Genomic DNA, 23,367 nt, shown 5'->3' on the forward strand with positions numbered 1-23,367 from the left:
TAGCCCAGACACAGCACTGAAGCTCTGGGGGGCTTGGGTCTGACAGCAGCAGAGCAAGGACAGCTCTCAGAACATGCTCAGGGTCAATGTAAGAGTAGAAAAACAGCAGCTTTTCCCCCATAACCAAATAACAAAGCCCAGCTGTGCCCCAGCTCCCAGAGCAGCCAAGGGGGTGGCACGGCAGGGCAGCCAGGGGAAAGCAGAGGACCTTGCTGCCAACCTGAGCCCACAGCTCCTCCAAGCTTCCTTTTTCTTTCAGAGAACTGACAGAGGAACACATTCAATAAAACATTTCAGGAGCTGGTTTCAGCGAGGATAGGGAATCGAAGGTGGACGATAATTTGAAAGCATTTTGTAAGATTTTAGCTGCTTGTTCTGTATTGACTCTGATGGGAGTCGTGCTGCTTTGATCTTCCAAATGCTTTCACACTCCTTCCATCCTGACAAGCACTCGTACCATGGATCTGTTTACTGGGAAATTGAGGTGAGTCCTGAAGCTTGGTATCTGAACTATCTTCAAACAACCACGAAGAAAGAACAGCCAGATTGTGAGAGAGACTCCATCTGAACACCAGCTACCCTGTTGTATCGACACATCTTGCATGTTCTCAGGGGTTAGGAATTGATGATGTTAATAACAAAGTCTCATGGCTGATCAAGAAGCCCCAGTGAAGCTGTATTTCATGTGAGGACACCAGGGTGTGGAAGATGCAGAAATGAGCAGGTGGTGGGTCTGTGTTCTCAGTAGCTGGATCTTTTCCAGAAAGCTCCTATTTAAAGCTTAGGCAAACTCTGGACACTGAACAGGGCAACTGTGCCAGGCAGCAGCTTGTCTGTCCCACAGGGGTTGGAGAAGCAGAGCTTCAGCATTCCCAGGCAGATGAGTGGAGCAGTTTTCATGGCACTGCTGATGGGTTCAGGCAGATCCACGAGAGTTTCAGGTCTCTGCCGGGCACACGAGTGACACCACAGGGCAGCCTGTTCCACCTCGGGCATTCCACAGACACACGTGCTCTTTTAGACAGACCTCATGGCCAACCCCCCCACTCTCATGGATTCAGTGTGGGTGCTGTGCCTTCAGTGCTTCCCTTCTGCAATCCCCCAAGTCCCTGCAGGCACCGGGGGCAGCTGCAGCCTCTCCTCTCGGTTTCCAGACGGCACGAACACACTGGACAGCTCAGCTCCATGGCAAGTTCCCTGGGAAGATGCACGTAATTCATGCAAGCTGGCAGCAGCTCACTTGGGTTTATCCTGCACGCTCACCGTGGGCTGAGGCCACAGCTGATGGCAAGGGCTGAGCTTTACTGGGGTGAAGCTGAGCTAAGCTGGAGCTGCAGCTGCCCAGGAACGCCTGTGCCATCGCTGAGCTCAGCCTGGGGCCTTTCTCTGCGAGAACTGTCGTTGTCTGATGGCTGTCACTCATCCACTGAGCTCTGAGGAACAGGGAGCCCTTTGCCTGCTGTGGCATTCAGTGGGCGCCACAAAGCCTTCTAAACTTCCCCAGAACTCCTTGTGAGAATTTTAGGTGAGCTATCAAACTCCCCCTCAGGTGAATAAGGGCTGTCTGCCTCAGGAAGATGCTCTGGACTTGCTAAGGCTATTCAGATTTTTTTTCAGAAGCAGAGGTGATCCTTACCATGCAAAATCACGTTATAAGAAGAGAAAAGCTGATTATAGGATGTGCATGGTTCCTCCCTGGACTCTTCTCTGCTGTGTCTCACCCAATCTCTGTGTATGGACGTGCATAATTCAGTGGACTGAGATACAGCAAGTAAGAACAGGGTCCCTTAACCCTTTTCTTGTCATTTGAAAAGCAGGACTCCATATAACAGAGGGAGAAGGGAAATGAAGATGTGATATTTGCAAGACAACCATGACTGCTGCAAATCTTGGCGTGGAGTTATTCATACCTTCAGGACTGCTGGGAATGAAGCTGCAATTCCAATTTGTTGGTTTCCAAACTAAAAAAAGAGTTGTTCTATCACCCTCAGATATTGAGAGGAGGTTTCAGCACAATTTCATCTGGATCTTTGAGCCTTCTTCCCTCAGACGTGTGCAGACAGGGGAGATTTCCCTTCCTCTGCAGTCATAGATGGATAGGTGTGAGTCCTGCAAGGCTTTCACAAGCTGAAACAAATCTTTCCACATTAGCAGACCCTTAGGTGGAGGAGCCACTCACAGGGAATCTGCAGCTGTCCTACCTCCTGTTACAGACAAAAAAAAAGAGAAGTGGCCTGGACAACTCAGTTCACCAAGAGGGCTTTCTTCCAAACCCCCATTGCTGGCTGGCATGGAAATGTCACTGTTAAGGCTCTTTGGGTTATAGCAATTCCTCATTCCCAGAACTTCTGTAAAACTTCTGACTACATTTATGAGAAAAGGTAATTTTCTTAATACAGCAACTGAGTCCTGCAGAAGCAAGCTCCCTTGCAATACATTATTCCTCATGCAATTTTAAAGTTCGTCTACCTTAAGCAAATCTGGCTGTTTCAGCTAAAAGTTGTGCAGCCTTAGGCATTCTTTATCAGATGAGCAGATGATCTTTTTAACACCTCGAGTTTCTGAGTTTCATGTCTTCCACTAAATCAATCTCCCTCTCATGATTTGTATTTATATCGATGCCCAATTCCATTACAACTCTCTCTTATGCTTTTGCAATTTCCTCTATTATTCTTTCTTAGGTCTATAATATAATTTCAGCTGCTAACTCAGAGGCTGCCACTTCATATTTACGAACTGAAACTTGAATGTGCATTATTACTTTATTTCTACGAAAATCCATGATAACTAATGCAGTGATTCAATTTCTACCAAGAGGCTTACGTTTGGTTTCCAATCTGGCCTCCAACCTTCATTCCTCCAAACAAACTTTTACATCTCTATTTACATATTGGGATCATTAAAGTTCTTTTTATCTCCCTGTCTCAGTGGCTTCACAAGCTGTAATGGATTTAGGCAGGAGTTTAATTAGAAACTGCTCTTTTCTGTATTTGAGGCTACATTTCACGTGAAAGGGTAAAATATGCCTCTAACAAATGAAAGGCTTGATGTAAGCCCCCCAAAGCCCCAGGCTAGGTAAGTTTTAGTGGAGCAGACAATTGGACAGTGGGAGATCCTGCTGCTGGGTCCATTCCATAGGAAGCTGGCATTCATTTTATATCTTTGTAAGAAAATCACCCTCAGCAGTTTGCCTCTGTTTTGCCATGATACCCATGCAGACACAATCAGGTTGTTTTCAGCACGGCTTTTCCTTATTTTCTTTCTTCAGTGAGCATGGAATATCTCAGAGTTACATCTCAGAGACACACTCTGGTCAGCCTTGTCCCCTGCTCTGGCCCACCTGCACTCCTGTCCTGCTGTGAAGGGGAAAGGAACCACACGAGGCTTTTCCAGATAACGGCACTGGGCACTGCAGGGGCAGCTCCTCAAGTGCCAGGCTGGGCTCAGGGAAAGAAAACACCAAACTGCACAAGAGCCTGCCTGAGTGACGGCCTCATTGCGGTTCTACGATAAAAACTCATTAAAACTCAGGGCAGCCCTGCAGTGCCCATGGGATCTGCCAGCACAGCCTGGCCTGCCCTGGGACTGGCTCCAGAACACACTGGGCTCCACCAGCACTGGAACAGATTCTGTCCTCACTGCTTCCTGTGCTGGTCCGTGAAGGAAGTCCTCTCTCAGATAATGAGGTTCTGGGACCATCCCATTCATTCTTCTTCCCCAATAATTTCTTTTGTGCAGTTTTCCTGTGTTGAGCACACTTTATGCTACTTAATGTCTTGTTTTAGCCACTCGGTTTCACCCACTCAACAGCAACAAAACCACCAACCAGCCTGTGAAGAAAACTCTTATCAGTAATTAGCCTCGCAGGATATCAGATGGCAACTGTCAGCTCTGGGTACCAAAGAGCCCAGGATGAGGTTAATCACACCTCCACACAGCTGCCCCAGCAGCCTGAGCTGCAAGAAATGAGTATCAATGAATGCTGTCCAGCTGAATCTGCTCAGAGAAGAGAGAGCTCCAGATGAGATTAGACACACACATTGTTTAACCTGGGAACAAAGGGCACCATTTGGAAAACTACACGTCAAGGTGTCTCCAAAAATTAGCACAGCACATACAGCTGTGGTGCCAGAGGGGCTGCTTCTCATCCCGTCTGCAGGCCTGTGTGAAATCCTTGCGATGCAATGCTGAGCCCCAGGGAAACAGAGGCTTTCAAGATTTGTTACGAGCTTGAAACTCAGCTCAGCATCATCAAAACGTGTGAAGAACTTTCAAGGAAACACGGGCTGACTTATGGTTGCGGCACTGGAACAAGTGAAATTGGCTCTGGCTGATCTTTGCTTTCAGCGGGAAGCCGACGCCAGACAAACCCATCCAGTGACAGCGAGAGCCATGCTCAGACACAAACAATTTCCCAGGAAGGAACAGACTTCTCTTCATCACATACAGTGCAGAGCAATCCCATTAACTACACTGGGTTAAATTTGGATTTTCAGTGGCAGAAATGAGATCCAATCATTAACAGAACTTGTGTGTGTGTGTGTGCATGTGAGACCGACTTTTTTTTTCAGTGACAGTCAAGTGCAATTAATATAATGCTCACAGACAATGCATAAAATATAGTTTAGTACCATCCATTGTGCCTTTAGAAGCCTACTCACCAGGACAAATGATACTTCCCTTCATTACTGAAGTTTCACTTCTCCCTCTCTGCCTTTTAGTGGAATGAAATGGAGCATGTAATGGAACGTCATATTCATAGATTTCATTTCGGTATCAGCTCCAGGTCTGCCCAAAATCTCAAACACTACAACAGCTTTTACATGCTCACAAATGCTCAAAGAAATTGCTGAGGGCACTCAAATCCCGAAGTCTAAAGAAGATGCCCTAAATTTACTCAAACAAAACCCCTTTACAGCTGCAAAATAATTACCTGCTTGCAAATAATCACATTATTTTTAATAGCTGTTATACTGAACAGATTATTTAAGTTGGGAGAAAATATCAGCTTTGTGTAATACCCACCTGCTCTAAATACACAGTTACACTTTTAACTAAAATTGAAGAGCCATTAAAGCCACTTTTTGTAGGTGCTTAGGTTTCTAATTTGCAATTAAATTAATTGGATTTGAATGCCTAAATTGGTTCAGAAATCAGGCTTATCATCCAATAACGAGTTAAACAGGACAATGCTGCAAACCAAGGCTGAAACAGGAAAGTTGTTCAGCATTTCTGTGGGCAGCTGATGGGGGAAACCATAGCACCAGTGTGTCCTACAAACAAATACAGCACCCAAGCCACAGTCTCAGAAAAGGAGACCAGAGCCTGCCACATGTGTAAAGCATGAGAACTGTTACAGATAATCATTTCTGGTAATAAACTGCACTCAGAGAACTTGTGTTCTGGCATCTCAAACACTTTTCACATGTGTTTGACTGATATATGTGTACTTTCTTTTCTCTTGAAATCCTTAAGTACTGCATAGTTTTTTTACATCACTGCAAAGAGAAAAAGTACATGGGTAGCCAAAAGTCACCATCCTAAAAGGAATGCAAAATGCTCCAGACAGTGAATGAAAGAGAGGAATCTTCAGTCAACCAACCTTCACAGACTCTGTTACATAAGAAATTTGAAAATATTTCTAAATCCTTCCTTACTCAGGCACTGATATTTTATCATGACAGAATTTTGTATGGGCTGTGATTAAGTGAAATTTAACAGGAGTGATTTCTGAAGAGTCTGTGCTCTGTCCTAGTTAGGGTTATGTATGTTATTAACAACCATAATGACGATGCTTATACATTACATTTTATGTCTCAAAGCAAATCTTCAGGGATTTAGCATTAATGCTCTTTATCTGTCAAGGTAATTCAGAGCTATTACACACCTTTTGTGTGTGTCTCTGCTGAGACAGATCAAATAAATGACGTGCCAGGGCCCACAATGGCACAGCGATGTCACAGCTGAAAGCACCTGCCAGAGCCCACGCTATCACCAGCACATTTCAATGCAGCCTCTCAGAAACCATGCAATGGGTTATCCAGTTGTGATCCCATCTTATTAAGGAAGAAATGAAAATCAAGTGTCACACGCTGTGTGCAGGCTGAGCCCTTATTAGAATCTGCAGCACCTAAAATCCCATCCAGGTTTAGCCATTAGAGCGTGATTCCCTCCTTCATTAGAACGAAGGCAGAACAGGACAGCATTGAAAATTCAGGTTCATGATGCCCTTTCGACCCCAGCCTTCCTAACACATGCAGCCTCCCCTTTTCCTGCACAGATGTATGTCCAGAATCAGCCCTGTTCTTCCAATTGCCTCTGAGACCTCTAGGAATCCTGCAAGTATCCCATAGCTAATGTTCAGGATACTTCAGCTCTGACCATCAGTTTCTCTGTAACTCCAGAACATGAGCCTCATCCTCAGCAAATACTGACACAGCCCTTGGATCTGAGCACATTTAAATCAGCTGAAAATGTCTTTTCACATGTATTTTTATTTTAGCAAGACCAACCCCTTCCACACCCAATACAACATCTGGACAGTCCTGCCAATGATAAGCAAAAGCAAATAATTTAGTGGCTATGCTGTACCTGATGTGTCCAGAGAAGTCCTCAGTTGGGCTGAGAAGACAGTCATTTACATGGCATTGTGTAACTTCTCACTGTGGTAACAGCAACACCGAGCTTTGTGCCATGATCAGGAGGGATGGCTCGGAGCTGGCACCAGGAGCTGTGAATGCCTCACCTCATCAGAGAGAGTGGCACATGGCCACTGCAACTGCAGAATGCACTGGGAACTTTTTAAGAGGAAGAATGGCAATTTATAGTCATTAATGCAAGCTCCTGCTTTGGAGACAGGTGCTGGTGGATGATCTGGGCCCAGTTTAGCTCACTCCCATCAGTGGAACATCGCCACGTGCTTTCAGTGCTGCACTGCTGCCTCAGCCCAGCGGAAGGAAGCAGGGAACTCATTTCCCTTTGCATTGTCTGCTCCTTCCTCCCTCAGCACATTTTCTCTAGAGATAAACCAATCTCTTCTCATGGAAGCATTTCTCAAAACTAGGGTTCAGTGTGCAATGAGGAGGGTTTGGAAAGCAGCTAGAAACCCCTAAATGCCCTTTGCAAGTCCAGGGGATTTGGACATACCCACAGGGGTGTCTCCCACTGCCCAGATCTGACACTCAGGTGAGGCACCTGGAAAATCTTCACCATCCTTCCTGAGCACCTTCCCTGAGGAGATTCACAGGGATGGGAGCAGCCTTCTCCAGGGATGGGAATGACGGTCAGGCTAATGATGTGACAGCAAAGGAATGCCTGTGCAAAGCCCTGGTGTCATTTAAGCAAGCACACAACAGCAAGAAGCACTCCTGGCCATCCTCACCCTCTGCTACTGATCCCTGCTCCAGTGTCACTCCTTCCCCAGTGCTGGCACTGTGAGCATCCCAAATGAACTCACTCAGGGGGCAGGGAGCTGAGCAGGCAGACAGTTCATTCACCAGAGAAAGAAATGGATCCATTTTCACTCCTGGGCAGCAGAGACAGGGATGGCAGCTCCGTGTTAGCTTTAAAGTGTCACAGAACTGCACCTTAGCAGTGCTTTAGCACATCAGGGACATTCATCAGCCCCTTCTGGGTTCAGCAAATGATTAAATTTGCTCACTGGGATCCCCCTTGGCATTACTGTTGGGATGTTCTTTAGATTTTGCCTCATTCTTTTTATGGACATAGACATATTCCTTGCTATAAAGGAAGAGAAATACCCACAGAAAGAGATTACGATCCCTGGCTCCACAAGAACACATATTCTTTCCCATGAAGCACAAAACCCCCAGATTTCTGGGTATCTTCTGTAGAATTTTGAAGAAGCCTCAATTCAGAAATTATTTGGATTTTTTTTTCCATTACAGAGAAGTTTTTTATCTTATGAGCTTCCAGTCTTTCAGAAATACAAAGGGAGTGCAGGCAACAGTGGCTGTCCCACTGGGGCTTTCAGTATGGATGATTACAAATAGGCAAATAACACCGCAGAAACCTTGTTACTTCCCAAGATTCACATCAGAATGATGAATTGGCAGAATATGAAAGAGACAAATCCAGTAACTTCAACAGCTTTAGGTGAGTTTCATACAATTCCTGCGAGAGGCAAGTCTGTTGTATCAGTTCTACATTCAGAATTCATCTTTGCCACATCTGTTTTTCATATCAGAGAGAGATTAAAATTGTGCCTTGTCCCTTTATAACCAACACCAGCAGCACATGAACTGAACTCTACAGTTATTATTACAACTTTCAGTTTTGACAGTGCATTCTTCTGAGATTGTCCTGTATCCTGATTACCAGAGCAGAGCAGAAAAAGCATTTTCATTTTTAAAGTTGCTTCATCCTAAGGTGAAAAGGTCAGATAGATTCCAATGTCAGGAATAGTAAAACTGAGTTTAAATGACAGGACATGACTTCTTCATTTTCTATCAAAATGAAGTGTTTAGACATTGCAGAGAACAAAAACATACATTTGCTGACTTAAATCAAGATTGTTTCCAAGACGGATCAAATTTTTTTGGGGATGGAGTAAGGCAATTCAGCTGGTGAGATAAATAACATTATGGAAAACCACGGCATGAACTTGATCTTCACTGAACTCCCAAGGCACAAATTTATCAATTATGTTATATATTATATATTATATATTATATATATAAAATACTGCACATTCTGGTTAGCCAGTTTACCAGATCACTGCTTTTCTAACAGGGGCTTGCTCTTCCCACTTTGCCCCGTCCCCAGTGCAGGAGGATTCCTCCTCTCCTGTCCTTCTCCTGCACTAATCCCCTGCAGCAAGCACAGGGTGAGCACTCGGCTTCCCCCGTCTGACCTGGTCAGTTTTTAGACCCAATGAGCCACAATGAACATCTCAACTCACTCTAAGCTTGGCTTAAACTTCAGAGATCACCGGGAAACTGGGATTCTTCCCACCCTTGGTTTCAAAGTTTGGTGTATCCTTGCAGTGCCTCCATGGGGGCTCACACCTTTGCCCTGCAGCTGTGAGGGTTCTCCTTTCCAGCTGAAAATGTGTGTGATCCCATGGATCCAGGAATGGGCTGTAAGAGGAATACCCATGGACTGCCGCTGCAGCACAGTGCTGAGATCTGCAGCACCGGAGCTGCCAGTGCTCAGCTACGAAGCAGATAAAATCCTGGACTCAATTTTCTCCCTTTGAGTTTTTACTCTGTCACTCCACTGACTTTAGAAGGATTCAACTTCTCCCTGAAGTGCACCAGTGTAAGAAAGAAAAGGAACAGCTGTTAAAAGTTTAATGCTTTAAAACACTGTCTGCTTCAGGCTACTTTAAACGCTCTGACACTTCAGCTTCCGTAAAGTCTCTCACATGATTAAAACAACGTTATTTTGCCACTGATAAAACCACACTAAGTGTTATTGCAAGATTCCTTAGCTTGCAGCAATATTTTACAAATTGCCAGGTGTGCTGCTCTCCCTTCTAAAACACTCCAAGGTGTCAGAGCAGAGCAGCCACCAGCCCTTCCCTGGGCCAGCCCGGAGCTCTGCTGCGGCGGTGGCTGCCCCGCTCTGCAGCATCCCGGGGCAGCAAGGGGGGACCAGCGCTCCTGCCCGGCCTCTCATGCCCAGCCAGACCCATGAGACCCTGCAGAGGACAAGAGCAGCGCCAGGCAAGCCCCCCGCAGGCAGGACGGGCTGGAGAGCTTTGGGAAATGGGAACTGGCAGTGAGAGAGGCCCTGCAGGGCTCTGGGCACAGCACACAGCTCTGGGGTAACGCCCAGGCTGTGCCAAGGATGCCAGCAGCAGCAACCCTCCTTGCACCCCCCGAGCCCCACGAGAGCAAAAAGCCCACCTGCCGCGGCCCCAGGAGCACAAGGTGCTCTAGGAGGAAATCAGCTGAAGGTGCTTTGTTGGAAAAGCCACAAGTTTGGGTAACACACAGATTTGGAGTGGAGTCCTCTATGAAATACACAGCACAGCACAAAAAAGGGGCAGAGGAACTGAATCCTGTTCCCAGTGTTGGCACCAGTCACTGTGTGACTTCTGTCAAGTGGCTTCTGAGCAGAGCTCAGAATACTGGAACTTTCAGGTGTCTGATCAAACAAAAGGAACATAAAGGTGTTTTTGTTTCAGGGAAACCAAAACGCAGATTTTCAATTAACTCATCAAACTGAAAACCCAGAGCACTGGCAAGTGTTGCTTTGGAAACTTCCAGGCTTTGTTGAGCCTTGGGAAAAAAAAAAAAAAAGGCTATTTGGAAACATAAATGTCTTTTCAAAATGGAAGATTAAAAGAAGCTGATTTTTCGTTCCTCCTCATTCTTGATTTAAATCATCTTGAGGGTTTATCTCTTACTAATAACTCAGCAAAATAAAGTCTGCTCAAAAATCTCTTTTTTTTCCACTAATTCAGTAGGAGTTTTGCCATCTACAAGTGGACAGAACTTTAGAGCACTTTGAAATTTACACCTTAACTTTTCTGTGTCTCACAGTCCTCATTTGTGAAACAGAGTCGGTAACAACCTCCATTTTTTGGTGTGGTTACTCTGTCATGCTGGACCAAATAATTTCTGATAATCATTTGTCAATAGAAGTATCATTTCAGTGGACTAAGTTCTGCTCTGACTTATTCACCCAAGTTCAGGTAGGTGCAGTTAGGCACGAAATGAGTCAGTGCAGAGTTTGGACCAGCTCTTTAAAGTTCTTTGAAGTCTCAGATGAAAGAAGTGAGTAATAAATGTGGACCCTGAAATGAAAAGAAGAATGAGGTATCCTCATTGTGCAAGGAAAATGAGCTTAATCTCATTGTTAATCAACACCAAAAAACTAGCAATAAAAGCTAAGCCACGAAGACATAATCAATCTGTTAGATGCTACTTGACAGATGCATTGAAAAACAGCAACAGTAAAGACCCGGAGAAATGTAATCTTAGTCTTTATATTTCAATAGGCATCTTAAGCAGATTTTTCTTCCATTTTCTATTCACTGCTCTAACGCCCAGAGAACAGAAACTCTAATTACTGCTGCATGCTGAAGGCTGGCCAGTAATTATATATCTTTATCTTCATTAGATGCCCGTGAACAAGGCTTGGCCTGAGACAGAGCAGGTAAACTGGAAGCTCAGAGAGACAGTTCCAATTAAGAGCTCACTTTAAACTGGTAACTCATTTTAGCTCTGCAGAAACCTCTCTGCTGCTGCAGAGGGGAGAGCAGGAGCCCAGAACGTCCTGATCTCTGCTGGTGACAGCCTGGTTTGACACAGGGCTGGCACTGACACCACTGTTAATGGTGTGCACATGAATAAGATTAAACTCACGAGCATTGATTGGTAGATTCATGTCCTTACAGGCAACGACTGAAACTTCAGAAAGCAAAGCTGATTGTTTACATCTTCCAAATGATATATTTGCTTTCAAAATCTTTTTTTCCAATTCACCAAAAAAAAAAAAATTAAATAGTAGATGAGTGAGCTTGTCAGGACTTAGTCCATTAACTCCCACACATAAGGACAAATAATTTCCTTCTGTTTTTAAATCTCGATTAATCAAGTCCAACAATTTGCTATATTTAGCAGATTTACCAGATACAAAAGGGTTTCATAGAAGAAAAAAACCTCAAACCCTAAAGGTTACTACCAGTACAGTCAGAAAGACACATTTAATCAGAAGATACCAACATGGTGGCTGATCAGATAAACAGGAACACTGAGTAGATTCTAAAAGGGAAGCATAAAAAATACTAAACTTTGAAATTGCTGGGGTTCATCTCATGTATAAGAAATTACCACAAAGGAATTATTTAAAACAAGTCCAATGAGCATAAAAATCGCCTTTTTTTTGTTGTTGTTAGAAAAGATCTTTAGAGATAGCTCAAGAAAGACCATTCACACCTCTGCCCAGCTCTATTTCTCCCTTACTCTGCCCCGAGTTGTCACTGGCTCTGTGACACGAAGCCACCAAACCTGGGTACGCCTCAAACTTCCAACAGTTTCCCATATGACAGTAACAAGAATCTACTCATTTGTGCCTACAGAGGCAAAAAACGCCCACCAGGAAGGGTGGCTTGGAGGTGCTGGGGCTCAGGGAGGCTTTGGAGCTCCACAGAGCCCTCAGCTGCTGCAGTGCACACCCGAAGGAGCCGGGGTGAGAGGCAGAACCCTCAGCGACCCAGGCAGCTCCTGGCAAGGCAAGCCTCCCAGAGGCCAAGTCCTCAATAAGGAGCAGTGCCCAGGAGTTAATGGGATAACAGCGATTCCCAGCAGCTGGGAGGGTGGCCTGGGGGGTTTGTAATCAGTTTGTGACATGCTGGTTATCTGGAAAAAAAAAAAAATTCAATTTTAACTTTTATTTGTAGCCACATCTCTTGTTTCCTCTTCTCCAGTGACGGCCACAGAGGAGTTTGTGAAAAGATAAAAGCTGCTGCAGACAAGGCAAGTGTGTGTCACCGTGCTGGAATCCTCTGTGCCTTATCTGCCACCACCACCACTGCTGAGCAGCTCCTTCCACGTAATCATTCATCAAGCAGAGAGAAATACGCACCATTTCTTACAGGATTTTAGTACTAATATTGGTACTTGCTGAAAGCCTTCAAGAAGCACCGATTTTCTTAAGGCTCCAGTCTGACCCTCCAATTTCAGTAGGAAAAAGGAAGTTAAAGGCACTCCTGCGAGCTCTCACCTCACCCTGGCCAGCAAAGCACACCCTGAGCCACGACTGAGAGCAGCAGTACAGCTGCCAACACTCCTGAACCTACACAGCCCATGGAACTGGAAAGGCAAAGGGACAGGGAACTCTGAAAACACTTGGAAAGTGGGAAGTGTCAGACAATCCCGAGTGTTTGACGAGCAGGATGGAAAACTGTGATTTTGTGTTTGGTTTGTTGCTTCACTGAACCGAGCTACACAGCAGTAACAGCAATCATAAATGCTGGTGTTCCAGCAGCAGAGCAGTCAGGAAAATAAAAGAACTCGTTCCATTAGAGAGCAGCACTGTTCTGCAGGGCCTCTGCCTTGGTGTGATGGAGCAGCCTGGTCCTACCTTAATGACGTCTTCATCTGATGATCTGCATTCCACAGATTCCGCGAGATCAGTCACAGTCCCATCATCTTCCACAGAAACCACTTTGACTGGGACAGCCACTGTTTTCCCAGTGAGAATAGCTGTGTTCAGGATCTCTGCTTCCTAAGAGAAAAGAAAAAAAAGGGCCCTTTAGTATCTGTATTTTGCTATTAATGCATTAGTACCACCTAGACTGAGCTTTACTGTAATTCCTAATGCCTATGGCAAGAACGGTGCTCCAAGTGCAGCAGGCAGGAAAGGCAGATTTCCTCCCTGCAATCCTGGAACCAAACTCCCAGCTCTGATTCAGGGCTGCTGAGACCTGTCATGCCCTAATTGCTGTTTCAGGAATGCTCACCAAGTGCTAGAGCAGCCCAGCACCTGGGGAGTGACCCTGCACCACATAAACAAAGCACCTGGCTGTGGCATCAGCCTGAGCAGCACATTAAGTATCTTGATTATCACATAGAAATGTCTCAAGTCTTGCTGGTTTACCCACAAATCTGTTTTCTGGAAGTTTCCTACAAATACTGACATTCTGTGCCTGGACACTCAGGCTGGCCACGCACATGGACACAGCTCGAGGGGCAGCATTTAAGCTGCTCCTGGGGAGGCAATCTTGGCCAAGTCAGCACCTCAGAGGCTGTAAACAGTGGCACTGCCTCTCCTGACAGGTCACAGGGCTTCCTCTCTGGTGGAATTAGTTTAAGATTCAGGTCCTATGTAAAGGACTGCGTGGAATCAGACCCTCCTCGGTTTTCTAGGATTTATCCTGGCTCTTGCTGGGCAAGCACTTACCCACAACTCTTTCTTTACCTTTTAAAGAGGCTTGTGCAAACCCAGCCTCTCCCAGAAAGACAAGGGATGCTGAGAGGGCCTGGGCTCTTTAAACGAAGTGAGCTCCGTGGGGAGCGGTGCCTGTGGCACCTCACTGCTGTGATGAGGATTATTGCAAAACACACTCCTCCCGTTTGATTCACCACTTCTTAGTTAAAAGTGCTGAGTTCTGATTATCTGAAGAGCATCAGACTAAACAGGGCTCTTTGTCACCTCGGTGTCACCTCTGTCTGGCACCACAGAACCGCTGATCTCTGCCAAGACAGAGCACAAATTGCTGCCCGAGTCCTTCCACCCCTAATTGCAAGATCCTGCTCATTTCTGGAAAGGTCTCTGAGCCTTTCAGAGCGGTGCCTGTGAAGCTTGGACCATCCTGTCGAACAAGAGGCTCTTGATTTCAGCTGGCTCTTGTGCAATAAAGGCTTCCCAAGCCCCCCAAGTGCTAAATTCTCATTATCTAAATAGCTCCCACTATGAGCTCTGAGAGAGACCTGGTTTTACTCGTGGAAGACAAGAAAGTGGGAGATTGGAACCAAGTTACCAGAAGATGATGGCTGCTCCTACTGCCTCTTGGGCTAAAGGGGAGAAGCTGAGAGCTCTCTCCTCTAAAGCATTCAGATCAAAAAGATCTTTTCCTCTTACTTAAAGAAACAGACACACTTTATTCAGACTCAAAGCGATATTTAAAGAAAAAAAAAAACCCCTCCTGGTCACTTGACAGCTGCTTTGCTAAGGCTGCCCCATCCTCACCATGATCCTTAGGGAAGGGAGAAAGAGGATTTCACAAAAAGAGAACTTGAGAAGAAAATCCTCTCCCTCCCTCAGCATAAAAGCCCTTCAGATATTTTGAAATTATAATTCATACAAAGGCGAGAATATCTGCCTGTACAGTCAGGTCTGTCTTGAGCACGCATTTGTTCTCAGTGCAGAACATACTGCTCAAGCAACTGAGTTCTCAGATTTGCAATTAAGTTTCCAGTTCTTTGATTTTTTTCCCCATCTGTGCTTTGTACCAAAGCTACTGTATGCAGGTTACTCAGAAACTCTTGCTGCTCTCCTGTACGCTCCACAGAGCTGCAAATGGGGGCAGCTTGACAGAACAAACACTGTTGAGCATCCACTGTAATTACAGAATCCAGGTGCTATGTCCTGGTGTTAGTGATTTTGGAAACACTTGGGCATGAATCTCCTTTCACTGGGACTATTCAAAGCCACACCACCTACCAAGCTGCTCACACCTCGTGCCAAGCTGAGAAGAGCTGCTCCCCCAAGCAGGAACAGCTCGCTCCCTCCCGTGCATCCATTACAGTGTGACCCTTGCAATTATTTCATAAAGCAAAGGGAAGTTTAATAACCAAGCCTTTGAAACAGGGTGATTAATGAGGTCTGCTTACCAAAGGCAAATGTAATTTCCCCTGGTAAGAGCTGGTAACTGAGAATAATTCTCAAAAACTCCACGAATTTCTTTAGAGTCTCCAAGTTTTCCAGTGCTAGCTTTGGATATTCCGAGCACAGAGTGCATCCTGATCCAGCTGTGCCCTGCCCCTGTGTGGAACGCCTGTACAGCTGGGCTGTGGTGCCCCAGCTGCTCCTGCCACTGCCCTGCTCTCCTGGGCTATGGCACATCTGATGCACCGGGAACTGCTGCGTGTCCAGGGCCCCCCTGGCTGCACAGCTCGGTGGCACGGCCTCAGTCCTGCCCCAGAGCCCCGTGGGAGGCTGCAGCCTGGCAGCTCCGTGCTTAACCCGCTGTAAATAATCACAGCACTCAAAGCACGAGACGAGCACGTTCCTCCCTGACTGAGGTAAGGAAGCGAATACATCTTGTCTCTACCTGAAATCAAAGATCCCAGATTCAAAGTTTTGTAGCTTTTGTCTAGATCCACACCCCAGAGCCATGTTCGGAAACACAGAGTTTTCAGAACTGTGCATGGTCTGTACCCCTGCAATGAGCAAGACAGGATGGTGTTGCTGCTTCTCAGACCATCACAAAAATCTCCAAAACAATCTTTGTCCCCTGTCTCTCCCAAAGAAATGAGGGAGGTGAGGGGCAAGAAGGAATGCCAGGGGTTCATGCAAATGGCTGAGGTGGTTCTCTGACTTTCAATCAACAGCTGCTTGTTCAGTGTCAGGAAAGCAAAGCCACCCAGGGTCTCTGCAGCAGGAGGAGGGCAGAGCAGGCTGGCACTGGGCTGGAATTGGGCTGGCACTGGGCTGAAATTGGGCTGGAACTGGGCTGGCACTGGGTTGGAACCGGGCCGGCACTGGGCTGGAATTGGGCTGGCACTGGGCTGGCACTGCGTTGGAACCGGGCTGGCACTGGGCTGGCACTGGGCTGGAATTGGGCTGGCACTGCGTTGGAACCGGGCTGGCACTGGGCTGGAACTGGGCTGGCACTGGGCTGGAATTGGGCTGGCACTGGGCTGGAACTGGGCTGGCACTGGGCTGGCACTGGGCTGAAATTGGGCTGGAACTGGGCTGGCACTGGGTTGGAACCGGGCTGGCACTGGGCTGACCTGCCCTGCAGTCACTGAGCTGGATATTCTGCTGGCAGAGATTTCAGTACGTCCACGTGGAAGGACTCGAGGATGATTTCTTGGGGCACCTGGTTTGCATCTCACCCCTGAACAGAGAGCAGTAATAACCATTTACACCAACTTACACAGCAGGGGCACGGCGAAATGCTCCTTCAGGCATTTGTTTAATGGCCAGAAAGGGCTGAGCATTCCCCTGGTGAAAGCACATGAAAATTACTTCATTTTGAGGAAACGAACATGATACTTATTTAGCTACACTGAGATTTACAGGGCAGAGCCTCAGCATGTAAAAGCTATAAATCTAAATAGTTACTAATTTAAAACTGTTGCTTTTTGCTGCTTGAGTGAAAAAGGAATCTCTTGAAGAAATATTATGTTCTTTATCTATAACTAACATAGATTACAGGAGAGAAGGTGTCAGGGCACTTCAGGGTGGGAATAGTTATGCTTTTGCACAGCTGCAGCCAAACAGTCTCACTGTTAAAAGTTGATTCCCTCAGCAGCTATTAAAAAGATGCTGAACTTTCTCTAACTATTAACACTGCATATCTCTATAATTCACTTACACTGAGCCCCTCCAATAATAAAATGAAATAATAATCAGAGAAAAACATGTCTCTCCTTGTATTAGAAATGGAAGACCAGGTAATCTTTACTCTGAAATTGCTACCATGGTAAATAAATAGTAATACTTTAAAGAAGATGCTGGAGTGAGTGTTCTTTGCTTACTGAAGAGATTCATATTAAATAACTGAGCATATTAAGCCCTCAAGCAGAAACATATTCAGAAGATGTACACAGTAAGCATCTATTTAAGTTGAAATGCAGAAGTGAATACCTATTAGTTTTTTCAATTTTAATAGGTAGCTTCCCTGAAATTTAATTTCCCTTCAGACATCTTTTGCCTTGTATTTCCTAGGGTGAATAAAAAGGACTTTAACAATATCTTTATACATCTTTCTGAATTTCTGTTTCTGCCCCCACTCGTCTGTGTATACACAGTATTTCCTAATGTTTGAACGTGTGTGTGTATACATATATATATATATATATATAATACTTTTTGAAGAAATAAATGCATGGCCAACTCATGTTTAGCTTTGATTCAGCTGCACCTGAACTCCACTCTCAGTTCAGTACACAAGGAGCTCCTTCCTGAACCTCCTGACTCCGAGGGAGGCTCTCCCTGACAGTTCTGTGTGACCCTGTCTGTAAATACTCAAGAGCACCTTGCCACTGAATCCCATCAAACCACATTTACCATCGGACTTTGTTAACTCACTGCCTTAATTATCAATAAAATATTGTTGCTTTTCTCTCGCATGTGAAGTGCACCATTCCACCCACCACACTCACACCCTTCAGGAGAAGTGCTTGTCCCACTACAATACACAGGGAAAAAAGGATTGGCAAGTCGCCACGACACTGTAATTCACGTTCTAGGAGCACAGCAGATCTCCAGTGACATTCTTCACTCTAGCAGTGGAATGTATCTTTGCAGGCTAAAGATTGAATTTCAGAAATCAAGCGTGTCCCTCTCTGGTTTCCATAGGTATTTTGGCTTTTGGGTTATGTACAGACTGCAATCAGGAAGAGAATAAACTGATCCCTGAAATCTCCTGAAGTCCAAAGCATGTCACAAATGAGAATGAACAGCTGCCTGGAAATCCCTCTCACTTGACATTCTTTAACGTTCTCTATTCTCCTTTTTTTTACATATTTTCTATTCATCATGTAGAGCATTGATACAGGGTACCACCTTGAATCTTTTCACTATTTAACTAAAAAAAGACATAGATTGTCCTCCTCTTCAGCTAGCAGCCATCTTGCTCATATCAGAGGATCCACGCTTCACTCATGCATAACTAATTTCAAATCTTATTTAGCATCAAGTCTCAGAATTAAGAAGCTAAGTGACAGCTGTTTAATTAACTCCTTAAGCTGATTAGAAAGCATTATAGAAATCCCCCCAAGGAAGAGTTTATAACTGTCAAGAGAGCCCAAGGCCATGTTAATGCTTCTGTTTAAATTTAGTAAGCTTCTAAACCAATAAAGTCTAAATGCTTGACGTTCTCATGGATGGGGTCAAACCCAGCTTTTTTCCCCCTGTTACCACTGCAAGGGTAGGAAACAAAACGAGTGACAGAGAAGGGATTTGAAAAGCTGGGAAGCAGCAGCTGAACAATGGAGCCCAGAGCTGCCTCTCTCCACAGGAGCTGCTGAGGGTCCGTGCACCACCCCTCGATTATTTGGGATTAGTGCTGAGCACTGGAGTAAAGCTGAGCTTGCACCTGAAATGCAGAGTCATCTCCCAGCCTTGTGGCTGCAAGGAAAAAGGGTTTGTTCATCACTTCTTAAAACCTAAATCCACCTTTAATGATAAGATTATGGCAGCTGAAGTACAAGTTTTAGAAGCAGCTGGTGGGGCTAGATACAAGGTGGTGCAGAGAAACCTAAATTGCTCCAAAGCAGATTTCCTCACTGTAGTATGTTATTGTCAGCTCTGAGCTTGAAAACAGCTTGAAATATATAAAATATCATTCTGATTTCCTTATTTCCCCTGTTGTTTTCAGATTCTTTAGGATGCACTGGAAAAAATATTGAAAAATTAGCTGCAATTCTTCTGTGTCCAAAAGAATAAAGGAACAGTGGCCAGAAATAACCCACATTAATTTGTGAGACCTTTAACATAAACAGAAAAGTTGAAAGTACAAGCTGAAATACTGCAAGTATGAGAAACGATGGTGAAACCTGAATGTGCAAATGTGAAAAGACTGACATGAACTTCAAGGTTAAATGTTTGGTTTAATGTGGGCACCTTTCATCATGCAGAATGAAATCTCAAGTCTCTGGGAACGGGAGAGAGGAGGGGGGATATAAGGGAATTAATCACGTTTAATTCAAGCACTTGCTACTTAATCAGTTTCCTTTTTTGCTCAGTAAGGCAGGAGAGCTGCACGGTCAGATGTGCTGACACAGGGTTAAAAAGGAGCATCCACAGAAACCCAAATGCTAGTTTCTCTGGATAGATCTACCTGCTGACTCCAACTCTTCCACACAGCAGATAGAGAAAATAGATTTTTTTAATGGTAAAATGTGATTGCAAAACCGTTGTTTAGAAAGGAGTGGGTGGCAGAATCAATGCTTGAATATATTTTTCATCCTTTCTCCTTCAGCCTGTGATGCCTTGAATAATTTAGACTCCATGTGATGGGAGGTGACACCTCCAGCCACGCTCTCACTTCTCCTCACTGGGGCAGAATCAATGCAGGGAGCAGATGTGGCAAGGACCAGTGGTGAAACAAAACCCCAAATATACACAAAGCCCAGCAATCCCAATTTTCCGGTTAAAACACAGAGAACAGCCAATGGCTGGATTGTGCTGTAGGGAAAAAGCAACATGGGCTAATCAGAGAGACTCTCTGCCCCTCCTACTGTCACACACAAAGCATTCAGGAAAAATACCTAATTATATATAATCTCAGACTTAACTTTTGCAAAGCCTTTAAGCTATTTTATATTCTCACTAACGAACTTTCATCTCGATATAGATAGAATCTACGGCTAAGGCTGGAGGAGGGGGTGGGGAAGAAAAGCTAAATATATAAGACAGTGCTGGGCGTAGTAAACAGGGAGAGAAGGAGCCAAACGAGAGGCAGGTGGTACAAAGGAAAAGTGGCATCATTAGAAGATGACCAGCAGCGAGAGGTTTCTCATTACACAGCCCATGATGTTCAGTAAAAAGCTCAAGAAGGAAAGAAATGCATCTCAGCAGCCAACTGCAGGTGCTGCTGTACCTGCCCCAGCAGAGCCACGCTGCTGCCCAGGCTGGTAATTCCCTTGTTTCCCAGGGGTGCGTGGTAAAGATGGGCAATCCCACCTGCCTGGGATTGCAGGATGCAACTCCACATCTTTAAGTGATGAGAAAAGCCAGGAAATAAATCATCTCATTCCCAGGGAGAGAAAAACACATTTGCCTGTTGTGTCCCTTTTCCACACCTTTGTCTGTCTCAGTGGCTCAGAACAGGGATCTTTGTTTTGTTTTGTGTTTGTGCAGTGTCCAGCCCACAGCTCGAAGCCGAGGTCAGGCTGCTGCTCCAGCTAACAACAGGGAACAGCTTCCTTGCAGGTAAAACATGGCAAACACAACAAATGCAAGAACAAAGTCACGGTGAGGGCTGCTGCCTCCTTTCTCGGGGCTCGTTGTTATTTACAGCTCTGCTGCTGGGATAAAGGCACCCAAGGGTTTCAGGTCTCCGACAGTGACTTCCCAGAGCTGAAATGTGTAATTTTAAACCTGTGGTTTCTATATTTGTGGGAGCAAACAGCACACAGGCAAACTGTCTGGAGAGAGCAATGAGCTGCTCAGCACTGGGACAGGCTGTGACGTTACCAGCAAAGCCACCAGGCTGTACTGGGTCTCCCCCACACCCTGACAGCTGGGGAGGAAAACCCTCCCATGGGAGTTCACATTCTTCCTAGCTGTAGAGGCAATGTAAATTTAATTTGTCTCAGGTTTAAGATGACGAAGTCCCTTTGATGTGTAACATTTAGGAATCGTGTTAGCATCCTTCTGGGGAGCCGTCCTTTGGTGTCTGGGTGGTTTGCAGTGCTAAGTAGGCTACCACCATCCCAGGGAGCTGTCATGTACCTTCACTGCTTATCAAAGTCAGACCCAGGAAGCCTGAGAGTTGGCAGGCTGTGGTTCTTCAGAGACATTGCTAATTAATTCACAGGCCCCAAACTGTAACTCCATGAAGCTGTGTGTGCATACTTGATTTTGATCCAGACAGGCTGCTTCAGCTGATAATCAACAAGGTTTGCTCTTAAAAGCAAACAAACAAACGTATTTGGGGAGGATTTCTTCTTGGCTCTCCCTAAGCAGGCTGCCAGCACTGTCAGACACCATCACAGGAGGGAAATCCTCACAGGAGACCTTCCAGAGGAGCAGAGCTGGGAATCTGGCCTCAGGTACAGGCAAACACTGTGTCCGATGCCACTCAATTGCTGAGGCTGGGGAGACTGGTAGGGACATGTCAGGCAGAATTAGCTAAAGCCAATCAGAATTTCACACATGGGGTCAGTGTCTCGGGGCCACACTGATGTGCCAGCGGGAAGGCTCTTTTGATTCTCGGGCCTGCAGCTGGGAAGCCTAATGCAGAGGTTTGGTGCCCGCAGGGGGCTTGGGAGCTCTGCGAGGGGTGGACTATGGGATGCGATGCAGGGATTTCCAGCAACAAAATGAAAACTCTGGGGTATCACTTCAAAGAAAAGATGCCAACGAGACTCTGGCAATGCAGTTTAGCAGAGTAAATATTTGGTGGGATGTGTAGGAGAGCCAGCATGACGGGGGTCAGACTGACTGGAACAGCTCTGCTTTCATGGAGGGAAGCATTAACAATCCCCAAACAAATCACTAGCCTTGTTTAGTATGTTCTTTTAAAATTCTGTTTCTTTCACAGCTTGGTGCTGTCATTCCCAGGCTGTATTCCCAGCTGCACACGAATCCTTCCCGTCTTCCACCCTGTGCTAACCCCGTGTGCTCCGTGGTCCAAAGGGAATCCTACAGACACAGCTGGGGAACCCTTTCCCCATCTGCCACCGGCTCCTTGGGGCCTGGCCAACAAGGAGCACCTCAGAGCAACCCTTGGGATGCAGAAATACCCAGCAGAGCAATTTGACAGGTTTTATTTTGTCATTCTCTGCTTTCCAAAGCCAGACAGCCCCGAAACCTGCGTAATTCCCTGGCTGCACACTCGCTGCTCTCCCGTCCTGCTGCCCCAGGGGTGACGGGCAGGGGCACTCAGGGCTCGGTGCCACCAGGCACCCCCACCCGCCCTGCTCTGGCCACCAGCGCATTTCTGCACTGTCACAGCCAGCAAGGGACCAGCTGGGAGAGAGCTGAGGCTGGGAAGGATGGGAGAGGTGGAGCGGGAAGGAATCCAAGGCACAGAACAGGGGAAGGGGACAGGGAAGGACGGGGACCCGCAGCTTCTCCAGGGAAGGGCAGCTGCTGATGAGAGAATCCGCAGGTCCCACTTCCCTTCGTAAAGGATGCAGGACTTGGGGAAGGTCTGCGCAATGTGGGACACGCAGCAAAGGCTGGGCACGGCTGGGAACAGAGGCTGCTGTGGTAGCAGAGCCCTCCCTGCTCCCACACTCCATTATCCATCCACTATCCATCCATTATCCATCGTTGCCCTCCCACGGAATCACGTGTGGGAGGGAGCCTGTTTGTGCACAGGCCAGAACTGGATACTACAGATCAGGAACACATGGACGAGTCAGTGGTCACAGAGCTGCAGGAACTTCCTTGGAAAAGCATTGCTACATATCCAGGATGCCAGGGGTGTAAATGATGGGCGTTTGTGTTACTGGGGAACAGAGCTCCTGTGGAAGGCTTCCCCAGACCTGGACTGCGTGGGAATCAGGCCCCATCAGAGCCCTCTGAGAAATGCAGAAGAGCTGGAACAAAAGGAGATTCAGCGGTTCATTTTCTGAATAAGTTTAGATTTTCCTATTGTTTTACCAACAGACACGTTCTCAGCTGAAAACAACTTCGGTGTAGTCTCTAACTTGTGACTGCACATCTGCTGGGCTCTGCCTGCCGGTGCTTTACGCGGCTCTGCTTGTCCTTGGGAGCGAAACACTCCATTAGCTCCCATCGCAGGCTGCCACGAGCCTGCCTCGGCGCTCGGTTTCCGTGTGCCACACGCCTGCGGTGACCCTGGCAGCCGAGGGCCGGCCAGAGGCAGCAGTGCCTGTGAGCGGATGCCCGCAGCTCCCCGGGCTCCTCCTGCCCCGGGAGCTGTCCCCAGCCGGGCACACGCTGCCGCTGCCTCACGGTCACCTCGCAGTCCCTGGCGTGCTGCCCCTTCCTCCCAAGCTGCTCCATTATATCCTACCATTTTCCCAGCTT

General features: G+C 46.3%; 1 protein-coding gene across 1 annotated transcript in view; it reads right to left on the reverse strand.

Moving 5' to 3' along the window:
* Positions 1-23,367, reverse strand: part of TMEM132D (transmembrane protein 132D) — a 210,060-nt gene that overhangs the window by 23,950 nt on the left and 162,743 nt on the right. The window contains exon 5 of the mRNA XM_032128095.1: positions 13,054-13,197. Coding sequence (XP_031983986.1) covers positions 13,054-13,197 — 144 coding nt within the window. The remainder of the gene's footprint in view (positions 1-13,053; positions 13,198-23,367) is intronic.

Source organism: Corvus moneduloides, chromosome 18 (genome assembly GCF_009650955.1).
Source record: "Corvus moneduloides isolate bCorMon1 chromosome 18, bCorMon1.pri, whole genome shotgun sequence".
Classification (NCBI taxonomy): domain Eukaryota; kingdom Metazoa; phylum Chordata; class Aves; order Passeriformes; family Corvidae; genus Corvus; species Corvus moneduloides.